Here is a 23,329-nt window from a genome sequence, read left to right as displayed (position 1 = left end):
TACTAACAGTTGTTGCCAAAACCAACAGATTACTACTTAGAATGAATTAGAAGCCAATTTTTTTTTCTGCTGAGTGGAACATGTTGAAAATTTCCCAGCAATTGTGTTTTTCCAATGGAAATTTTTAAATTAACAATGTTTCGTTGATTTACGAGAAGTGCTTCACAACAATTTTTAACACTGCTTTTCAGCAGAAATTCTGGTCATAGATTTCTGCTTTAAAATAATGCTGTTTTTTTCAAAAAAGGTTTTCATTGACTGAAGAAGATGGGCTGCGTTCCAACCAGCAATAGTTGAGACACTGAGATCCATCCCAACTGTTCTTTTTTCTCTTTTATGATAACAAGAATATATAAAGCTAAAAACTTAATTAACTTAAGTTTTTAATTATAGGTGTACTTTAATGAACTGACACATTGGCATGCATGATGAATAAGGAATTGCCTTCTTCCCTTTCAGAACTTACCTTCATTTAGTTATGGGTTTTTAATCTATTTTTTTGGTTACTTTTTTTTGTTTTGTTTTGTCTTTGTGTGTGGTTTTTTGTTGTTGTTTTTTTTGTTTTGTTTCGTTTTTGTTTTTTTAATGGATCTACACTATAAGTAACAAAGTATACCAGGAGATAAATGAATACCTACTTAGCAAGTAAGCAAAAACAAGGAGTTTTATTGTGTTCTGTGTTTGCTGATCTGGGTTTTGTTAATTCCCGTTTTGGACATACTGTGGTCAGGAATGAAAGAAAACAAGCATATCTTTTATTGAGGGTTACTTTTATCAATTACACAATGCAGTGTTAAGCAAGAAGGAAAAAAAAAACACCAGAATTTGCCATGCTCCCTATTTATAGCTACCAGCTTCGTATTCAAACAGTTGCACTTAAATGAAAATTTAAGAAACTGATGGCAGATAAATGAAGTCAAGCCTGTAACTGCTTTCATTTTCTTCATTTTAAGTGACTCTATTTAAATTAACATCCATTTGGCTGTCCTTGAACATCCAATTTCTGCCCAGTTTTACAGGAATTACATTTATTTTGGACAATTTTACTACTCACCGGTAGTCTATCTTTACTTGCAAGACTAGCATTATATTCTAAATCCAATACAATACACATTTTCCTCAGTATCCTTCAATAAGCCAGTTTCAAATTTTAATAAAAATACTCTGGAAAATATATAATTTTGACCAAATTGAACCAGGTTGCCAGGTTTCTGTCAGATCACAAGGATATTTCCACAAACTGCTTTGCTGTCACTGATATAGCCTAACACAGCAAATCAGCTGTAACAGCTTTTATATTTACCTAAAATCTTAGCACAGTGTGGAAAATGTTATCTAACCCCATGATTATGAATTGTTTTTCCCTCTCAAATATTATTGTTATTTACTGAATTGGAACAAATTCGGAACCGTTATGATGACAAGTATCAGCTAATTGAGATGATGTTTTCGATGTTTCCCTGAGCAAATGTCAGAAACCACCACATGTTTTGAAGTCATGTATTTAAATACTGAATTTTAAATGTTTAAGAATATGTTCCTTCAGAAAATGGCATATTAGAAGAGATACAAAACAACCCAACAACCCATTCAGCTACAGTTTTGGGAATCACCATCTCTGGAAGCCCCGTGGGCTTGTCTGCATGGGGACAAGACATTTAAGATTAATTAACTAATGCTGCAAAACTAACATGCATAAGCTGAAGTACATTAATCCCCCATTTTTTCAGGAATAAAGTGGTCTTCATTTGTTATAACTTAATCCTTCTCTAAGGAGCTAGTGCAAGCTAAGGCCACTTCACTTTCGAGATAGAACATCTTTATGGGAATCTAATCCTCTTTAACTTAAGAACAAAAATTTGATAGATGTAGTAAGGTTTCTGAGGTGCTTACCATGCAGACAAGCTTTTAGTTGCAAAGAAAGTTAATATCACTGCTGACACCATGTGATCACTTCCACCACTCTTTGAATTTGCTAATTAGGGGTATTACATTGCCTTCTTCTTCCTTAAATAGCAACAAAAAGACTGGAAAATGAAGTAGGTTAGACTTTAAAAGTCTACACATAGAGGAACTGAGTGTAAGGGACACATCTTCTTTCTGACATGCTGTTTGAGCTTCTTAACAATGACTCCACCTCTTTGCTTCTGATTATGTAACTATAAAACAGATCTTCTGTAAAACAGACACTATCTTCCTTCCTATCCACTTTTCTTCTGGTCTATAAACTAATACAGGTTTCCCACACATTTTCTCACGTTATATGAGAGAATGTGTTCTGAGAAGAGGTTAGAAAAGATGAAATCCAGGCACAGGTGCAGGCCTGCAGTGCAGCTGTAATCTTCTACATACGTCTGATCAGCACAATTTAAAACTTTGGTTTACAAATGTAAAGTGAAATGGCAAGATTAGTTCACAATCCCTACAAATCAAAGTCTAAAATTGAAACCAGGTGCCATGCAACACTAGGCTATTTCAATTACAGTTAAAAATCAATATGTGATCATTGGACTTTCCAGACAAAACGTTGCTCACATAGCACATGTGAGCAGAACAGTGCAATTCATATGAGAATTGTTGAAAGGTGATTCATGCTTATTCATAGTCAACAGTTTTTAAAGTGATTTTTTTTCCATTCCTTTGGATAATTATACCAATATATAAAGATACCATCATATAAAGAAGAAACTCAACTCAAGTCAATTGTACACAAAAACTGCAGAACATGAAAACTGACCTTATTTCACTTTGCACTGCACACTTCAAAGAGTGTAATTCTTCAGAAACAAGAAATGCTCTATGTCTTAGCACTAATATTGGATAGACAGACAAAATAAACTTTCCAGACTTCAGTTTCTTCTGCAAATAAAGCATCTGACACTACCATGCCTCTTGGAAAACCTCCTGAAAATATGAAAGGACTGTAGTAACACAAATAAATGTGATTTTGACTCCTAAATTTTAGGGAACATCTCCACGATACATACATGGTATGCCTACACCTACTGTTTCCTCCATTTCTCAAACTGCTACCACTACTACTTGTTTCCATTTACCATGGTATGATTCATGCATTACAGTTTTCGCAAGCGGTAAGAACATGCTTAACTTTACTTAAGATAATAGTTCCTTTCTCTTCAATAAGACAATTACATGGAAAAAATTAATGTGTAAACACTTACAGAATGACTTTTAAAGCTTTTTGTCTCTGACAAGTGCCACACCTTCCCAGCTATCCACCTTTTTGTTTTTCATTAAGGTTTCTTAAAAGATGAAAGTTGAGGATCAAGCCTCAAAAAAGTTGAGGCTTAGACAAATTAAGGTGTATGTTTGTTTGTTTGTTTTAACATAGAAATTAATACAGAACATAAGGTCCAGCACAAAATATATGATACACTGAGGAGAAATTGAAGTAGTAATCAAAGGAGTAGGGGAAACAATATATCTATTTAAGTAAACAGCTGTTAACTAACCAGTTAAGTGTCAAAGATAATTTCTAGTATAGTCAAAGGGATATTTATACATAGTAACTAAAAGGAAACATACTTCATTCTACTAAAGAAGATGCCCAGAGAATCTTCCCTAATGAAGGCAAAAACAGGACTTTTGAAGAGTAAGGAACTAAAAGAACCTAGACTTTCCAGAAGATCTGAATGGAAAATTCATGCACAATGCTCATCTGCCATTGTGACAGAAAGCAAGCAGCAAACAGGCTGAATAACATAATTTTTTATCTAACTTTAAAGTAAGTACAGTAGAAGCACACTGTACTTTATTATTTCATTTCTGCCCTCTCCAAAATTTGCTATTTTTCTAAAGCTATTTCCAATCTTTTGAATATTTGTATTTACGTTTTTATGGTAATCTAGCTTACATGTCTTATTAAGTATGTAGGCTAACAACAGCACGCTCCTCTGTGGAAAGATGGTAAATGTCTAAATGCACTCCCTTTAGACACTCTTGCAATGCTTCAACTTCCAGGTGCACCCTGCATCATGTCTAAGGCATTATTAAACTGTGGAAACAGCAGCAGCCAGGGAAGATGGAAGTGTCTGCCTGTGACGGTTGGTACGTTCTCTGGGATGCAGTAGAGCAGATTACTGGGATAACATTTGAATCTCAGCAGGCAAAGGGAAGAGGACGTTGTCTCTTTTGTTTGTTTTCACAGTTGAAGTCATTCATCTCAATTGTAATTTATATTCAGTTTTACACCGGTTCTATAGCTTGACAGAACAATGTGACACAGAATAGCAAAATGATGATGATCTTCAGAGGTGTCAAAACTTGTCACATGAATTTCCTTGTATCTGCTAGGGGTAGGAATAGAATAACTGTGTATAAACTACTGCAAGATAAATTTAGGCAAGACGGCAGGAAAAAGCTTTCAAGTTTGCAAATCCTTGTAATAAACTGTTTTAGATGTTAGTGAATATCCACCACTGACCATTTTTAAGAAAAATGTACACAGTCAAAAGAGTTCAGATATAGTTCTGTTTGTGTATATGCATGTGTTTTGGGCAGGGCATAGGAATAAATGACCTCCTGATTTCCCATAGTACTTTGCTTTATGATTTTATGAAAATGTCACCCACATAAGAAGCAGAACTGACAAGCGTTGCACGTCACTTATTAGAATCTATCTTCTCCCAGTTAAAAGGCTAATACATTAAACCATTGCAACAGGCAGCCCCAGGAAAACATTCTAAAATACTCAAGCAATTCTTTGCATGGAAATATGCACACACCACTTTACAATTTTTCAAGAGGAGTCAGCAACTCAGCAAATCACATTGTTATGCTGTGTTATGATTCATGATGTTTTCATAACGATGTGACATGTCTAAATGACAAAAACCTGGCTTCCTACCAAAAATGTAAAGCAGTTTACTTTTTTTTTTCCTTAGTTTTTTTTTTTCCCCCCCCACAGGAAAAAAAGTCATTATCAGTTCATATAGTAAATTTCCCTGCAAGAAAATGGCACCAAATCAATTTAATATAGAGTATTCCCCAAATCTGTAATTAGGAGAAAACAAATAAATTCACAGGATTTTAATGGCAAAAGTTTTCATAGAACTGTGCATCACTCCATGAAATGAAAAAAAAAAAGTATATATACTCCAAATAACAGAACTGCAACAAGAACATCATTTGGGAAATTTTGGAAACAATCATAGTATTTCCAAAAGCCAGAATACCTTTTCCCATAGTAAGGTCACATGTAATTGGCAATGAGTAAATGAGTTTGGCACCTGCTCTCTCTTTAGACTCAAAAAAAACCCCCCAAAAAATAAACAAAACAAACAAACAAAAAAAACCCCAACAAATAAATAAATAAATAAAAACCCAACAACCTGACAGATAATAGTGCAAGAAATTGCTGCTATTTAACATTATTGTTTTTATTTGCTGCGTTAATATGAAAGCAGTAAACAATCTTCTGGATGGCACGCTCCCTTGTTACAAATAACTCACCTCAGATTCTTTTCCCCTAGCTATTTTATAAGACTGCTAGATATCTTTTAATGTCAGTTTTTAATAAATGCAACATAGCTTTTGGCGTTCAAATTTTACCCTGAAAAGTTGCCATGACAGCATGGAAGATTCTGTACAGCTCTGCTGTTCCTTTCTTACCAAAGTCTCTTAGCACCTGCCCAGACATGCAGTAAGCAATGCGATTAGCTCCTATCATATCATATCATTCTTCTGCTCATCATCACCCAGTGTGAGTGGAGTGTTCAGCATTTTGTTCTGCTATCATGTTAGTTTTTCTGCTGTTATTTTAAAGCATGTTACTCTGTCCTCAGTTTAGACGGGCAGAGACAAAAAATTCTGTTCCAAGGTGGCATGAGATACGACATCCCTCCACTCCCCTCATTCTCTTATATCTCTTCTCAGCCCTCCAGTATTCTCGACCTACTCAGCTGCCCATTCATAAGATTCTCCAGAGAAAAAAAAAACAACATGGGAAGATGGAGAAGGAGGACTACAGACGTACTTGCTTAATCACCTAGTAGCACATACTTCAGGTTCCTGGGAGTCCTAGCCATGCCCTTACTCTTACAGTGGTAGCAAGTACAACAGTTAATAGCATCCATGCTTACTTGCAGCAGAACACTCCCTGTATAACAAGTACTGAGCTTAGTATGGAACAATAAACTCAATTCAGAACAAATTCAGTGCCTCTGGCACCATGCATCAGGTTGTAAGACAGATGATTTTAGGCAACAAAGGATTTTTGCTTTAATTCAGCAAGTCTTTTGAGATCATATGCAATTGTATTTGTAAAAAGGTGTACTTTTTGACTCAAAAAATATACCATATATACCAGCAAGGATTTGTTCTTGAATCAGTCACCCAACCATAATTCTGACAGAATACCTATGAATAGCTTTATACTAATAACAGCTCAGTAGAGACTCTTGAAATTATAATATATTAAACACCCATCCGCCTATCAGAGGAACATGCAATTTTATGTTCATTACATCTTGGTTCCTGACTATAGAATTTGGATGGTTGCACCTCAATTAAAAGTTGAATCAAAGTTAATATAATTTAAATAAAAACTTCAATAAAAAGTTAAAGTTCTGTTCTTAATAGCATTAATACCCTCTAATGACCGCTACGGTCATTACCACTAGATAACTGACCTTCTTGAACCTCTCCTCGCATAGAAACCTTTCTTCCAATACAGTCAATTATTTAGAAGTAATGAGCACTCTGTAAGAGATTATTGTTTAACTAAGTACCTTGACACACTGCTTTTTTCCCTGTTATCTCTATTCTTCAACAAATGGTAAATTTTTTCTATTATTGTCTTTTCAGCTCTGATGACAGAAGGCTGCAGTCTTATTCTTTCCAAAGTAGAAGTTCACCGTGTAATTGGAAAAACCTCAGATACCATTAAAATCTTGAGAATTATGGTGTTCTGAAATTGTTTGTGTGCAGCAAATGTGATCCTGTAAGACACAGCAGTTCTGAGGGCAGGTTTGAGATACCTCGGTAAAATGAGAGAGAAAAAGAATAAAAAAGACAAAGATTCAGAAGTAGAAAAGAAGTGGAATAAAGGAATAAATAAAGGAAGAGAAGGGAAAGGAGGGGAGACAAAATCAATTACATTTACGTGGACAGAACTAATTTTCATAAAGACAAATCCTTTTGGCAGAGTCCTGGTAGCATTGGATATAAATGGATCTTTGATACTCTGAAAGAGTGAGCAAGAGTGTCTGAGCAACCTAAACATGAGACTGGAAGCCAAAACTCCTGATGACTCTGTAAATGGTCTGCAAATTCATCACTCTGGCTCACCTTCTTGGTCTGTAGAATGTAAAAATTCTTTTTTACAAAAGGCATTCTGGAACTAAAGTATGGTGTATGTCAAATTTATCAAGTATTCATAAGTACCACTAATTCTATCTACTATGTCCTTGTACCTTTCCTAAAGATGTTAGGCAAATCATTCTGATTTCAGGTTTTTAATAATAGTTTTGTAATCCAAGAAGCACCTTCCAATTCAAATGTCCAGATTTAAGTATCTTAAGCACATTTTACACAAATTGAGCCACATACAACATTTCTTCCTAAATAAGAAAAACCAACAAAACCAATCAAAAAAAGAAATACCAAACAAACAAACAAACAAACAACTCTTGCCTAATCATGTTGAGAAAGCATATTATAATTAGTTTAATTTAAATGTTCTCCTCAGTGTTTCTGCTCTTCAACACACAAAGGGAGACTGTGGAACAAAACTTGAGGGTTCTAGAAGAAACACCAGTGTTCTATACATACAAATAAGGCAAAAACCCAGTATTTAAAAATTATCTGGCACTCAGTTATTATGTGCTCTGTGAGAGAGTATTATAGCATCATTTACAATAAAAAGCAGTCTATATAATGCCTCAGTCCTGTATACTGAAAATAATGCACTACAATGAGTCATTCACTCATTTAAAAACAGTAAATAGCTCTTAAGATCTTGGCCATATTCCTATCTGCTCTTTTAAAATACTACCTTGAAAATCAAAATTGGGGAGTGTGATATGTTTTGCTATTGTCAACACTGCTGTTATTTAGATGACAACAAAGGAGATATTTGGACAAATGATTTATCTACATTTGGCCACTGCCCAAAAAATCAGCTTTTCTTTTAATATTCTCTCTCTTAATATTATCTCTCTCATGTTGGTTGATGTTTCTTCTGTAAAGAATGCTACTGAGTAAGGGGACAGCAGAACACAACAGGCAGGGGACCTTCAGTTCAAATTGCTTACATCTCTGATGCTGGATTTTATTTATTTTTTATTTTTTAGCAAGACTGTAGGAAAGTATAAAGCCGTGTTCAGACCTGGAAAACACTACAGGTAAACTGCTTTATACAGAACTCTGTCAAGTAAACACTTTACTACACTGGAAGAAAATGGAGCAAGATGGGATTTTTTTATTATTTGTATAAAATATATTGTTCTTCCAGGCTCTACTGAAATAGATTCTATTTAATTGCAGAGAAATCCTAAGAAGGTTACAGCAGTGAAACATTAAAATTCTAAGGGCAACTAATAACATTAAAACTTTATAGCCCCAGATAGAATAATTTAGACAAAAACAACATGAACATATGTTTTGTGTAATAATAACAAACATTTATAGCTGTCAAGAGAGAAAAACACAGGTTTATGCACACCTTAATGGCGTGCATGGGTGAGCATGAGTATATTTAAAACATAATATATTACAAAATTGACAGCAGGCATGACTCTTCTGGGTACTATGTTAAATCAATGAATAAATTACCAAAAGTGTGCTGTGGCTGTTTGGATGTGTAATTGAGCTTAACGTATGTAGTGTTATTTCAAAAGAAACTGTTCAAGGAGTTTCTAGACTAATCCACTATGCATCTTTACTAAGCTGTTTACAAATAACAATAAATGAAACTGTCTCACAGTAGGAAGGAAGTTTAGTTATACACATTACGTAAATGGAAGAAAAGTTAATTTTAATGTTTTTCAAGAATTACAAACAAACTTGCAATAGTACTGCTAGGATTTACTGAATCAGAAATCAACATTTTTCATTTTCATTTTTAAAATTATTTTAACTAGCTTATATTCTACAAACAGAAACCTTGTTAGTAATATTTGTCAGGAGTAGCTCCAGTGAGATAAATACAGCTGCTTCATGAAATATCTACCTTTAAGAGTCAAGTCCCAAATGAATTAACTAGGAAAAATACAAACCTAAATATGTTCTATTTATTTCCTTAATACAGGGCTTGTCCAACAGATAAACAATATATTTTAAAAGCATTTTATTAGAGTAGAAACCTACGGAAGTAACTTTTAAACTTGATTGTTGTTGACTGGTTAATAACAAAAATAAACAGTGTTGCAAACTAACACATTCATTGTGAAATGAAGAAGTAAATGCCTGGACACACAGTGCCACTTCTTGTTTTGGGGCTATTTCATCTTACTACATCCAGAGTTTATAAAATAGTAAATATCCTTGCATTTCCCTTTATATATTTCAGTTCTAATACTAGTTGGTTACTACACAATGCTCTCAACTCTTGTACCTCAAATGTAGGAAGCATATCCTGTACAGGTTAATTCTTACCACTGCAGTCTCCAGGTAAATTTACTGTCACCTCTTTCTTGCCTCTCTTTGCTGAACTGAAGTGTCAGATCTCAAATGTAAGCAACCATAACTGCACCATTCCAGACTTCTAAAGTGTATTATAGCTTTAAGACAGCATTTCAGAACATGGTACAAAACTCTTAAGCACTTAATCCTCTGTATTTTTCTTTCTGATTCCACCCCATTTTCCTCCATCTCATAGGGGATATGACCTGTCAGCATCAACCACACATGTGATGTTCTTAGGCCTCATAAACTGAAGAATTAATTTTGCCTTCTGTTCCAAACACACAGCTCTTTCTATAATATGACTGTAAAGAAGAAAAAGAGGATAAAGAAATGAAGTGTACATGCCCAGATGAGCTATTCTTTCACTCAGGCCTGATGATGGTTCATAAAGCATACTACAGGGTGATTATAAAAGAATATGGTATACCACCTGCCTCCTGGTCAGAAATCCCTTGTTACATTTAAAGCCATCACAGGTTAACTGTTATTAATGTTTACAACTGCCCATGGGATAAGGCTAAGTACACTACTACTACATTTATTTTTCCACAGTTTCTTCCAGGAGTATAAGGAACAGGTCTACCTTCCTAATGTGATGCTGTCTCCCCAGAGCATCTTCCATATTTGTTTACACTACCCTGGGTAGTTTAGTAATGAGTGAAGCTCAACTGAGATAGTATACGCAAGGCTTAATTAAAAATTCTGTCAAAATACTGAAGAGTTTGATATAATGGTAGGATTATCCACAAGCTACTAGAGCTGACATACAAACTTGCATATGCTTTTACTTAGTGCTTGACTGAAACTGTTGCTTATTTTGCCATATTGAAGACACATATAAAGAAATCGGATCACATAATAACACATATTCTGTTGTTTTCTAATAGTACAGCTTAAAAAACAGCAAAATCTATAACACTGCTCTGAATCTAAAGCTTAAGTGTAACCAAGTGTACTCTGCTACAAAACATTTAAAAACAAGTCTTATTTAAAATGCAGGATGTCCAACTAGATTTTTCCTTTAAAAAACAGTTTTACCTTAATTCCCTTTTGTGACCACCACAGAGAAGAATAGCTGTTTTATGTATACAGCTGAGACTAGAACTGAAAGATTCTGCAGATTAAATCACTGCTAGAAGATGCTCTGAATAACAAAAATTGGAGCTGAACAGAAAAAAAAAAAAAAAAAAAAAAAAAAAAAAGGAAAAGCCACCCAAACACACTGAATATAAATGTAATTAAAATATTTTTAAAAGATTAAAAATATGCAGAAGACAAAATTTACCTTTATCTATCAGTATCTTTGTTCATATCAATGTTCCTTTTGTTCTCTATTACACATTTAATCACTCTTAGACATCAACCATAACAGCAAAAACTCAAATATTGAACTGATAATTAAACAGAGTAATATTTATAAGATGTTAGTTTATTCTGTAGATATGAACACTCAATTTAATGCACAAATACAATGAAAGTAAAATTTCTTTTGAAAGATCAGAGGAGTGCCATGCCAGTCACTCTTCAATTGCATAAAGAAGTAATTTTTGTTTTCAGAGCAGCGATATAATTTTAATAAAATGACAAAGATAGAATGTTTTTAACTGAAGCAAAAGTCTTTCATAATTACAATTGGCAATAGCATCCATATTAAGTTGCAATTTGTGTATAAATTACAGAGTTTCTAAGAGGCTGTATTAAAAATGGAAAGTTTGCTTCATAGTCATAATTTTTTTAAAAGATAAAATATTGTGCAACAATTTGACACCAAAAAGAAAAAGCACTGCAGTACAGGCAGGAAGACGAGTTTACCTCACTTAAGCTTGCACTGTCAGAGTCAGACAGGCAAAACAGTGAAAGTAAAGGAGTCCTGTAAGCTCATCCCATGGCTCTTTAGACCATGTTATCTGCATATAGTCTGAAATACTTATCATCGTAGTGATTGGTAAACAGCATATGGGTAGAACACACATTCAGATTTATTTGAGCATATCAGAACCATTCTGGTCTGCAAAGCAACTACGATAGCTACAAAAAGCTGGCCTTCACACCTGCCTGCACATTGCACCTGGATTTTGACAGGAATAACTGAGACAGTAAAAAGTGTCTCCATACACATCTGCGTGCTTTGCTTGTGATCCTGGGGAAATCCTGAACTGTTTTGGAGAATAACAGATGACGCAGAGTGCAGGTGAGCAAGAATAAGAAAAATGAAAGGTAACAGAAGAGATCCCAAATATCAAATAATTTGCTTCGCTAGTGATTACTATCTCTTACTATTCTTCCTATTTGTTACTATTTACAACCACAAATTTGTTCACCATTTTCAGTCAATGAGGCGTCCTTCCTTTTATTTGCTTATTTATGATTTTTTTTTCTAGCACATTCCATCATTTTCTGAATTATGACTGGATTAACAGGTCAATTAAAAAGGCTTTGTTTCTCCTTTGGCGATGTGAACTTGGCTTTGAATGGGCAAATTCTAAGCACACACAGAATGGGGGAAAAGCAATACTTCTAGTAGGCAATCCTGCCTTTATGGGTGAAGGATACAGTAAGCTTCAGTTTTACAGTGGGAGATGACTAGTTTTCAGTAGTCATTTGTATTACCAAAAACTCATTAAATATGGCTTTCTCTAAAAATCTGAGAAGCATGTGAAGTAGGCAGATATGAATGAGAGAAGTCTTCCACCAATATTCACTACTGGAAATACTTTCTATTAAAAATTACAGAACAAAATGCATCAGTACAGTTGTAGTGAGAAAGTAGAAAGGACACAGACAAAAACATAAAACAAATGCCATTAAGTAGTTAATACTTAGATTAACTGATTTAAGATAAATGTGCTCATACTCACACATGCACTCATGTTTCTACATTTTCAAATGTAGGCCAAACCCAATTAGGAATTCTGGCCAAATAAAACTTGTCAGAGTTCGTCCACATGTAAAGTTACAACAGCCTAATATACTTTCAGAGTTTCAGATAATAGTGTTCAGAGATGCAAATAGCATTATGATAAAATTTGCCCCCTGGGCATATGGCAGTTTAAATATCTGTTCTCATCAAGTTCTCAGTCTGAACTTGTTCTCAGTGGAGTGATTTAGATTTAAAACATCTTTCAAACTGAACTTGATCTATGCTTTGATAGAAACTAGACTTCCTATTCTAAAAGTCAAAATTTGTAATATCTTTGCTACTAAATGTTTCAGCATAACTGTTTCAATTAAAAGTGATGGTCAGTTGAAGAGTCTAGGGTTAGCAAAATGTAATCAATACACAATATCTGGAATCACCAATCTGTGAAAAATACAGAAGCATAAGACCACAGAGACGTTGCAGTCCTTGTTCACATTTTCAGTTGCTATACAGCTTTCAATTTTTTCGCAGTAAATATTAGAATATGTTGGATTAAAAATGTGCATATGTTTTATAACAGGATTGAATACTGTACCTAATTGTGGATGCAATTTGGCTTCTTACATTTTATACTTGGTATGCAGCTTAATAAACCAGAGAGGTAACTTTTAGATTAAATAGAAAATTATGAAGAGCTCTGGAACAGTTTTAGAAATCTGGCTTGTTGAAGTTTATTAAAATTATGTCATGTACCAGGAAGTAGTGTCATACAGAAGACTATATTTGAGCTCAAATGGAAGCCAAGTTTGCTTAACATCAGACTTCAGGGAAACAGTTTCATGAAAGCCTAACAAAATATATATATTTACTAGTGATATAGAGAAGCTTTACATTTACCTTGGTTTAATGACCCTGAAAGTCAAATTCTACAAGATTGGAAAGTCATAATTTTCACCCCAAAACCACCTGCCCAGTTGAAGCATTTTATCTAAGCAAGAACTTGCTCTACTCTATAATTTCTGTATGGCAAGTTACATAGAAAATAGAAGGGAGAAGAATCTTAGCTTTTTTATGATGAAGAGAAGGTTTTGGTGAATATTATTCTGTTTGTAACATATCAGTTTAAGATTGCTCTGAGTCAGAAATCTATAGGAAACATTCTGTACAGAGATTATATGACTTCTTTGGTTTTGTATGGGTTTTTGAAAGCTTCTGCTTATCTGAAGAAAATTTCCCTTCAAAGTATGATAAAGAGAGAAGCTTTCTTGGCAAAGCACAGGTTTTGTCAATAAATAACTCTGTTGCAGAAATGTACTGATATTCAGCAGTGAAAAGTAGTAACCATTTAACTGTACCCAGTGCTCTGCAGTTGTTCCGAACGGAAGACACAAATACATTCAGCTTAGTCTGCAAAGAATTTAGATGGCAGATGGTAACTACTGTGCTAGAAGAAGGTGTGGATAAAGACGTTTGGAATTTTGGTTCACTGTCGGATCTGCAAGGTGTTGCAGTAAAGGCAGATAACTTTCTCATGTCTAGATGGGAATGTTGCTCTTTATGAACACATTAGAGAAAATGCCCTCTACTAAATCACCAGCACCAACTCTCCGTATCCATTCATTTTCCAAGAAAATACTTTATTAAGCCATGAAATAAACAGAGTCCAGATCAGTATGTGTATCATCAGACAAAAGTCCCTTTCAAGATATATGTTCAATGCCAGAGATTTAAGTCTGATTTTCATTTCATTATCTATCAAATTGTAACTGATTGAGTGATCACTAGTTACTTGCCATTTTAGTACACAAGATACAGGATTTAATGTATGCATCAGATTCTCAACTTGTGAACATGGAAGAGGGGAAGAGAGACTGCAAGAGAAATAAATTCAGTTTTGAGTGTAAAGTTTTAGAAGTCTCCTGTGACTTAGGAAACTTCATCAGTCTAAGTAAAATGATCCCTCTAGCATATCCTATTCCTGCCCTTTTGCCAGGAGCAACTAAATAAAAGAATGTACCATCTAACAACTTCTAAGTGGAGCCATTCTACCTGCAATACTCCAACAAAGACTACACCAAAAAAAATTCAGTTTTCAAAGTAGTCATGTAAGTGAAAGCACTAGATACTGAGTTCTCTCACTCCACCTTTGTGAGGCATCATCTGCAGTACTGTGTCCAGGCCTGCAGCCCCCAGCATAAGAACGCAGAACAGAATCACAGAATCACAGAATTGCAGGGGTTGGAAGGAACCTCTAGAGATCATCGAGTCCAACCCCCCTGCCAAAGCAGGTTCCCTACACAATTGGAACAATTGGATATAGCTCAGAGGAGGGCCACAAAGATGATTAAAGGGCTACAGCATCTTTCTTAGGAAGAAAGGTTGAGCATTCCCTCTCTTTGTTCTCCGTTTTGCAAATTTAGTCTCATAATACTGAACAGCATGTAATTGTTCCTGACTACAGTGTTTATTCCACCCACTAGGTCTGAGACCAGTGTCACTATAAAACTGTCAAGGACAGTTCCCAGAATTGTAAACTGTGGTTAGATATTAAATAGCTTCAGCAAGTTTTCATTTCTTTTTATGCAAATCACTTTTCTGTATATGGAAGACTTTGTTTAGAATGGCTGAAAACTGTAAGATTATGCACAACTGAGTGGGAGATGATGCTGAAAACGTGGGATGTTTAATTACATATGAAGGGGAAATTACGCTGGTCTTCTTTTTCCATTTAGACAGAGGTTTGTTTAACCACTTCCAACACTTGAGTAGATCTATCTACCAATTTGACTATTCTAGGTTTACCTTATTTAAAGTTTTCACATCTTCTAATGTTCCTCAAATGTTTACTGCTTCTATCATTAACATACTGACAGACATAGTATTTATAGAGGTAAGACAATCTTCCCAGGAGTGTTTTTTACCTGTGACAACTAAGCAAAATTTCAATGTTCTAAGCACTAGGCACGTTCTTATAGTTATTCCTCTGAAGCTAGAATACAGAAGTACAATTTTTTTTCAATAATACAGTAATAATTCTGGAAAGGAATAAGTCCAGAAGTATAGACTACATTCATATTTCTAGAGTATACTATTTTCTTTTAATCTACTAGCTTAATTTCTGATGTTATGCCCTGAAATCTTTTCTTGCAGAATAAAATCACACAGCTGAAACTTATGGACATGAGCTAATTGTCCAAAAACATACTGAAAATCAAACTTGTATGTGGCACTATTTCATACAACTTTGAATGAAGTTAAATGTTCATTTTGGACAAATGCCATTAAGATTTCTAAGTAAGCAATGAACTAAACCAGGAATTAAATAGGCCAGTATCATACTAGGGCAGTAACACTCACTGGTTCAAAGTACATAAAGTACATTGCATTATTTTTCATTACCGCTGTTTATTGACAGCAATACTGTTCCCATAGGCCTTTCTTGATGGAGAGCTACTGGCCACACTAAGATGTCAGTTATAAAACAAGCAGTCTGAGACCCCACGAGAAGATGGAAAAAAGCAGATATGCACATGGTGGACACAAATATTCCTCCTCATTTCCAGGTATTTTGGAACATTACTTACTATCAGAAGAAATCCCTTATTGCTAAATAACTGTCCTTCTAAAAGGATGACATATATATCATATGAAACATAGCTAGTAATGTTAGATTACATATCTTGTTGAAATGCATAATGGCAATTCTGAGATTTATTTTTAAAGGTATTTCTCAGTGGAGTAGAAAACTCAAAATCTACAAAATCCAATTTAAGATGAATAAAGTAGTAATTTTTTAAAATTTATTTATTAACATGACAAAGTAACAGTTTTGGTAAATATGTAAAAGGAAATCTTACTGCATTTCTAAGAGCTAATACAAAGAACTCAGTATATTAGAAGAGTTTAGGTATCAGAAATATTTAAAAACCCTCAAGTCTTCTACAGCAATTGCTACACTGAATTCAAAAATACAAGCTGCCATGAAAAATACATACAATAAAATAAATAATCTCATAAGCAAAACATGAATTCTTCAATACAAATGTTTATGATGTATTTCTAGAGTGCAGAATCTCCCTCTCTCCTTTCAACTCTATTCCTTGCAGAAAAGATGCCATAGAGCTATAAAAACACATTTAAAAACTCCTAAGGGAAAGGTTTCCTAGGGTCTTTGAAATTTCTCCTTTTCCTATTTCTTCACAGATTTCTAATGCCAACACTGTTTCTGTAGTTTCTCAAACAAGTCAAAAAAGAAAAATACCCTCTAGATATAATCTTTAGATTTTCTATTATACTTCTCAGGTTCCTTTTGGCTTTTGAAATAAATGCAAACTGAAATCTACAGTTGTAATACCAACTGTATTTTAATTTTAGTTAATCTTTCAGCATGAATAAGTATATTTGACAGCACTACTGCCCATACCTACAAGAACCATATAGGAATATGATTTAATTAATGAAAAAAACTGAAAATTCTGGTTTTATTTATACAGATGTTGTCACAAAAGTATTGCTTCAGGTTCCTATCTCTATGATAAAAAGGGTTAGGCAAGGAGCAGCTACCTATCCTCATAAGAAAATACTGAAACAAAATCTATACATTCATTTTTACATTCACTTTTTAACCAAATATTTAAATGTAATCATTCTATGTTCAGATTTCCATAATTTTCACAGCAAAATCAAGCTGGATTTTAGAACACTTTTTATGTAATGAATTTGACAGAGCAGTTAGGTGTGTGGCCACAGAAGAGAGAAGCTGTTCAGAGGCACAGGGATATATTACTGGGGGGTAAAGACAACTTTGGGCTAAGTTGTTTACCTAAGTGTGAAAACCAAGAATTGCTCCACCACCTAATTCCTAAACTAAAAAACTATGAGATACTGGATCATTTTGGACCACATAAGTGACTAGCCATATTAGTTCAAATAGCATTTCCTGCCTATAGTTTTTTCTTGTATTATGAGAAAATATCAGAACATTCAGCAACATTCTAGCCAAAAACTAGACTGATCTCTAGAAAGCAGTGAATACCAATACAAAGAATTGTCTAGTTCCCAGATCAAATCTACTCAGTACAAGCGCCTCTTATTTCTAGAAACAGGAAACTTGATTTCAGGCTGCAGCATGCCAAAATCTTAGAGTTACTAGACTCCCTCCTGTATTATTCATTGCTTAGGATGCAATGGAAAAAACACATTGCACCTTCCACCACCACCTCTCAACCATCTTTTCTATTAATATTAATACAAGGGCAGGGACCCTATGCCATAAGTTTGTGGTTTGTGCAGTGTCCTTTCACTGCTTGTGCTAATTTGAATTAGTACACATTGTATTCAAAGTGCTCTTAGAAGTTTGAAGTTCAGCAGCTGGTAAGAACTACAGCCCTCTTTGATAATTAATATCCACAAAATGGTTATAGGTGTCAATACTTTATTCTTGAAGTACTTGTTGTATTCAGCACATGCACTATTATGGAAGACTTAGAGGAAAAAGATTTGTGAAAAGGCATATGACCTTCTTCCCACTACAATGGCCATCCCCTAATTAAGCAATGCATCTGATAGTCATTAACAGGAATGAGATAATGAATCACTTTCTCTCTTCTTTGTTAATTTGCTGTAACCAAGCGGCTAATGGATGTCAGAGCTGAGTGATTGCACTGATTATAGTGATTTATAGTTGCAACAAAACAATTTAAAACCATTCTGATTATTCATGTTAAAGATGCTTTATGTTTTGTTTACTAAATGTTTTATGTTCCCCCTCATGTCACTCTGCACAAAATGAGAAAGGTCTTCCAGGAAAACTTGAAAGTTCTAAGATTTTTTATTGTTTCAGAGAAAGGCATTTCATTTTGTTTATAGAAAAAAAAAAAAAAAAGTTTACCCAGTAGAAATGAAAAGCCTTAGGGTGGAAAGAAAACTTCAGTGGTGCCTAGTTCAAAAGAAGACGGAAATAAGAGGAAATAAGCCAAACTTCAAGCCACTTACCTTAGGGCTCCCAGTCCCTTCCTCATTCTCTGCAGACACATCAGTAGCCAGTATCTCTGCTTTGATGATATCCAGAGCCCTAAGAATCCAGCTGTGTTGCCGTTTGATTTGCCTCTGTAGCTCCTTCCATTGACTTGCAATCATCTGCAGCATGTCCTTCAGTCCTTCTCCAAAACGAAGGGAAAAAAAATAAGTTGTAAGCTCAATTTCATCTTTAAATATTATTTCTTAATCAAAGAATTAGCAGGATATTTAAATAAACAGAACGTGAAATTTAGTGTATTTTCTCAGAAATGAGTACAAGCATTACTATTGTCCACACTGTAAATAATGCTATAGGGTAAAATTTATTTTGACCATCATTTTAAATTTTTATTGTGTTTATGCCAAAGGTTTTAAGAAAAGGAAAATCCCGCATAAACTGTGACTGCAATAGGAAAAGCTTTGGTAAGCTCACCCTCTAATATCTAATCCTTAAACATATCATAATCTACCAAACATCTTTTTTCCTACCTTCATCAGTTCACATTATCAGTAGTTTACATATTACAACTTTCCAAGTATAGCATGACATGCTGTACCCTTCTCTGCTACAGCTTCTATACCCTTTTGGTCTATGCATAGCAGTCAGTGACTTCCTACAGCTTTAACATTACAGAGGTCTGCCTGAGTCTGTGAAACAAAAGGGGCACAATGTATAACACAATCAGAAAATTGTAAAAGGGGGGATAACCTCTACTCAGGTGAAATGCATGCAAGACAAAGATGGCATTACCTAGCAATATATGCTGATTAAGACCCTATTACCATACAAGTTGTGCAAATATCTAAAAATATAGGGGTTAGTGGGGAAAGAGAAAGGGATATCAGCATCTCTCTCCCCTCCCCTTAATTTAAGGACCCTGCAGAAAAAGACAAGCCTAACCAAAGGAAAAAGGCATTTTTAATTTTAATCTATTCCTCATAAATATATTAAAATCATGTAAGGATTAGTTTAAGAGACAAAATAAAGTTTTACCAATGCAATTACCCATACAGGGTATGTAAAAATATATATCTATATATTTCAAATCCTAATTCATTATCTTAATGTTATTTCCATAGCACCTACATCAAAGAATGTGTCAATGTAAAGTTTTCACTGATGTGATTTCAATTGAAACTCAACTGAGCAGCAAGACCAAAATAAAATGAACAGACTATTTGCAGGCAGTATTTCATTTTATAAGTATCACTGCATTGTATGCAGTATATGAAACATTTATAAATCTTGAAGGTCAATCTGATAATGCAAATATTAATAATACATAAGGAAGTGAATATATGCAGTAATTTACAGCAATGCTTCTTCATTCTTTAATAGTCTGGAGATATAAAGACTTGCAATATTTCAGAAGGATTTACCTGATTTGTGAGATACAATAAGCTCAAGAAGTTGACGTCCTTCCTCTACCACTGCATCTTTTAAAGCACAGTGGCTATCAACATTCAACTTAAAACTCTGGAAAAAAAAAAAAAAAAAGAAAGAAAAAAAGAAAAAAGAAAAAAAAGAAAAATCTCAGCATCAAACACTGAAGAGGCAGTTCTTATAAAACACACATACAAAACTACTTCTGTTTTTTATCAAAAACCACATCCCCATTTACCCAATAGCCCAACTAATCTGCGATACTAAAAGCTATTGATATTTTTGGATCTGGGCTCAAAATGTTTCCATTAGATCAGCAAAGTACATCTGAGCTGAAACAGCTGACAAATCTAGAAATTCATTAGCTTTTATGAAAAGTCACAACCTGTAGGCTATATCTGGAGTAACAGCGTCCTATAAAATACGCTGAATTTATGTCATCACATATGAGCTCTGTTTTTTCAGATTTCTTTGAAATGTTGGTGATACAACTATTTATGAAACTATAAAAAAATAACAGCATTGAACATATTGGCCTTGTGTACACTCATACGACTCTATTATTTCAGCATTAGCTCTCAAATCCATTTTCAAAGAACAGATCACATTGCTTTAGATCTCTACATTCTTAATTTTGAAAGCAAGTATTTTTCATCCTTTTTGCTCTAATATTTTTATTAGTTGTTCAGTTTTGTGTCTTTTTTATTGTACTGAAAGCTGTTAATAGAAAGATGAACTGGAAACACAATCTACTGTGTTATGACATTTTGTACACCACTGATAATTTAGTTGGAATAATTTGTGAATTAGTTGGCAGAGTTTCTCACTCATACTTGCATGAAAGAAAGAGAAATAAAATACAATAAAGAAAGGAGTTCTTGCTATATTTAATCATCAATCATGCAGCCCTGAACACACACATGCAACCCTTGTTCTCTTTGAAATGCCTACAGAATGAATGAAAACAATATTTGACTCCCTGGAAGAAAAGAGTTTCGCTTTTTCTTGGGAATGAATTAACTGGCAGTGATTAAAGTAGACTTTGTGAGTGCAGATTTGTAGCTTCTGGATTTTATAAAGCTTATTTATATTTCTCCACATACTACCAAGTATTCTAGTATTGAAGATACCAGAAAAATACTTAGAAGTCCTCATATCTTAGGAAAGTGACCATATTTCTTCTGCCCTAACGCCTGTAGTCAGGTTGATTGGCATAACAGAAAATAATATAGCCACAACTGTAACAAAATGATGTTTTTTCACTATATTTGTCATGGTTGAAAGAGGAACATTGAAATGTAGACCCTTAGCAGTCTTTCAAGCAGCAGTCTACCTGACAGTTAGCAACAGAATATTTTTGAGAATTTTCCACTGAAATTGAGTACCTTCAGCATTTTGCCTATTCCAGTTTTCCACGTATAAGCATCGGAAAATAATGTTGTGAACCAGCTGTTGAACAACTGGTGAGCCAAGTTAAAAAGGAAAAATGATGCCTGAAATTTGACTGGCCTGTTCTTAAATCTAGAGATTTACGAACCCGAACCTAGAAGTTCTTTTCCCTTTATAAGAGCCTGTCTGAACAAGCACTGACAATATTTAATTTACTGTTTACTTAAAACAGGCTTGTACTGAATAGTTTATAATCATGCACTTCACAGGAAATGCACTATGCGTGTGCCTCACACAGCAAAAGGGAACCTAAAGGACCTGAGAGTACGTTGTCTAATTTCATATAATTGAAGTTGAGTATAGATGCAGCTGGATGTGGTAGTGTCTCAAGATGATGTGGATGTGTTTGACAGGAAAATTGGAAAAGATGAGGTATTCTTTTTCATTAGGAAAAAAACAGGACTTTCTGTCCTATAAAAGATTCATTTAACATAAGGCACCAGATACTACAATACAGCTTGATTTTCAGGTGCACCTATTAACCAGTAATAATGTTAACTGAAGAAGTAAAATATGATGAATAAAGATGGAGCCAAACTTTGGGTTCTGACTAGCAATATTCTCCTTGCACAAAATTCTGATTTTATGGATAAATTATGCGTGCCACAAATACTGTGAACATACATAAAATTTAGCAGAAATAAACTCTTATCAGCACATACACATCAAAAGGAGCAAACTATTTTTTTTAAGTATAAATAGCAACAGAAGCAAAGGATGTTGTCAGCTGATGTACTGAAGTGTGAGTTTTGGCTTTCAAATTGCATGCATATATATATAAGTTCTTATGAGTGAAAATTTCCTAACAAAAAGAATTGGACAAGGAACACTGGAAAGAGTGCATCAGTGCTCATGGTTCCTCATGATCACCTGACTGAAAATGTGACACATAAAAAAGGCAGAGTTGACAGTGTAATAATATTACATTTATATGTAAATCTACCTATATTTATATACATATATACAAATCTACACAGAAAAAAGCAAATTCAGAGCAAACAGTTGTAATGTAGAAGGGCCTTCAAACAGAGGACTTCTCCCATCCTGGATATTTCCCATTCCCTACTCTTTACATAGGGCATTTGGAAATTTGTAACTCTAACAACGTGTGACCTAGGTACTCTGTTCCTCTCCTCTGATCTTCCCTGATAATGAACTGAGCTCTTGCATCTGAGAAGAGGAAAGGAGAAGAAAAGGGAAGTCAATTAATCACAGCCATTTTTCCAGACACATTTGCAGCTATGGAGCAGTCTAAATATCATACATGAGCACATATACATTATGGAAAATGCATGGGCAATGGCCTGGCAGCTGCTTTTAAAACAACACATTAATGTCATCCCTAGCAGTAAGGATATATAATGCAGTTTACAAGCTGCAACAAGCAAAATTACCTTATGAAGTTCTCTGCACTTATTTCCTATAGTCACCATACACCAACATATAACTATCAACTGTTCTTATTTAGCACAAAAGAGAGACAAGTATCACACCATTTTATTGAAGATAGAAACTGTAAATAAAGACTCCAAAAGTGACAAGTATTAAGTTCCAGGAGTGCTGTCTCCTGGTGACAACATGGAGGCAAAGGAGCTCTGCTTCAAAAAATCAAGCTAAGCCCTGAGTTTTAGAAAACCTGATGATTCACTGGATAACAAAACCAGGTAGCCAAGAAAGCCAATGGCATCCTAGCTTTTATCTGAAATAGGGTTGCCAGAAAGGACAAAGAAGGTGATTGTCCCTCTGTATTCAGCTCTAGTGAGGCTGCACCTTGAGTACTGTGCTCACTTTTGGGCAACTCACTACAAGAAAGACATACTGAAGCCCTGCAGTGTGTCTAGGGAAGGGCAAAGAAGCTCATAAGGGGTCTGGAGAACAAGTTATGTGAGGAGTGGCTGAGGGAACTGGGATTATTTAGTCTGGAGAAGAGGAGGATAAAGGGAGCTCTGGGAAGGAGGCTGTGGCCAAGCAGA

The 23,329-nt window shown here is 34.6% G+C and overlaps 1 protein-coding gene across 4 annotated transcripts in view; it reads right to left on the bottom strand.

Moving 5' to 3' along the window:
• AKAP6 (A-kinase anchoring protein 6) overlaps window positions 1–23,329 on the bottom strand; it is a 252,582-nt gene that overhangs the window by 117,475 nt on the left and 111,778 nt on the right. For 3 of the 4 annotated variants that reach the window (XM_032444905.2, XM_085549107.1, XM_085549106.1), the window contains 2 exons: window positions 19,904–20,000; window positions 18,500–18,666 (listed from right to left, as the gene is read on the bottom strand). In XM_032444905.2, the coding sequence (XP_032300796.2) occupies window positions 18,500–18,666; window positions 19,904–20,000 (264 nt within the window). The remainder of the gene's footprint in view (window positions 1–18,499; window positions 18,667–19,903; window positions 20,001–23,329) is intronic. The other variant, XM_032444906.2, reaches the window with a different exon arrangement.

This window comes from Coturnix japonica, chromosome 5, assembly GCF_054131305.1.
Source record: "Coturnix japonica strain WE chromosome 5, WE-NBRP24, whole genome shotgun sequence".
Lineage (NCBI taxonomy): Eukaryota > Metazoa > Chordata > Aves > Galliformes > Phasianidae > Coturnix > Coturnix japonica.
The sequence above is the reverse complement of the archived record's forward strand: the minus strand, read 5'-3'. Positions and strand labels throughout refer to the sequence as shown.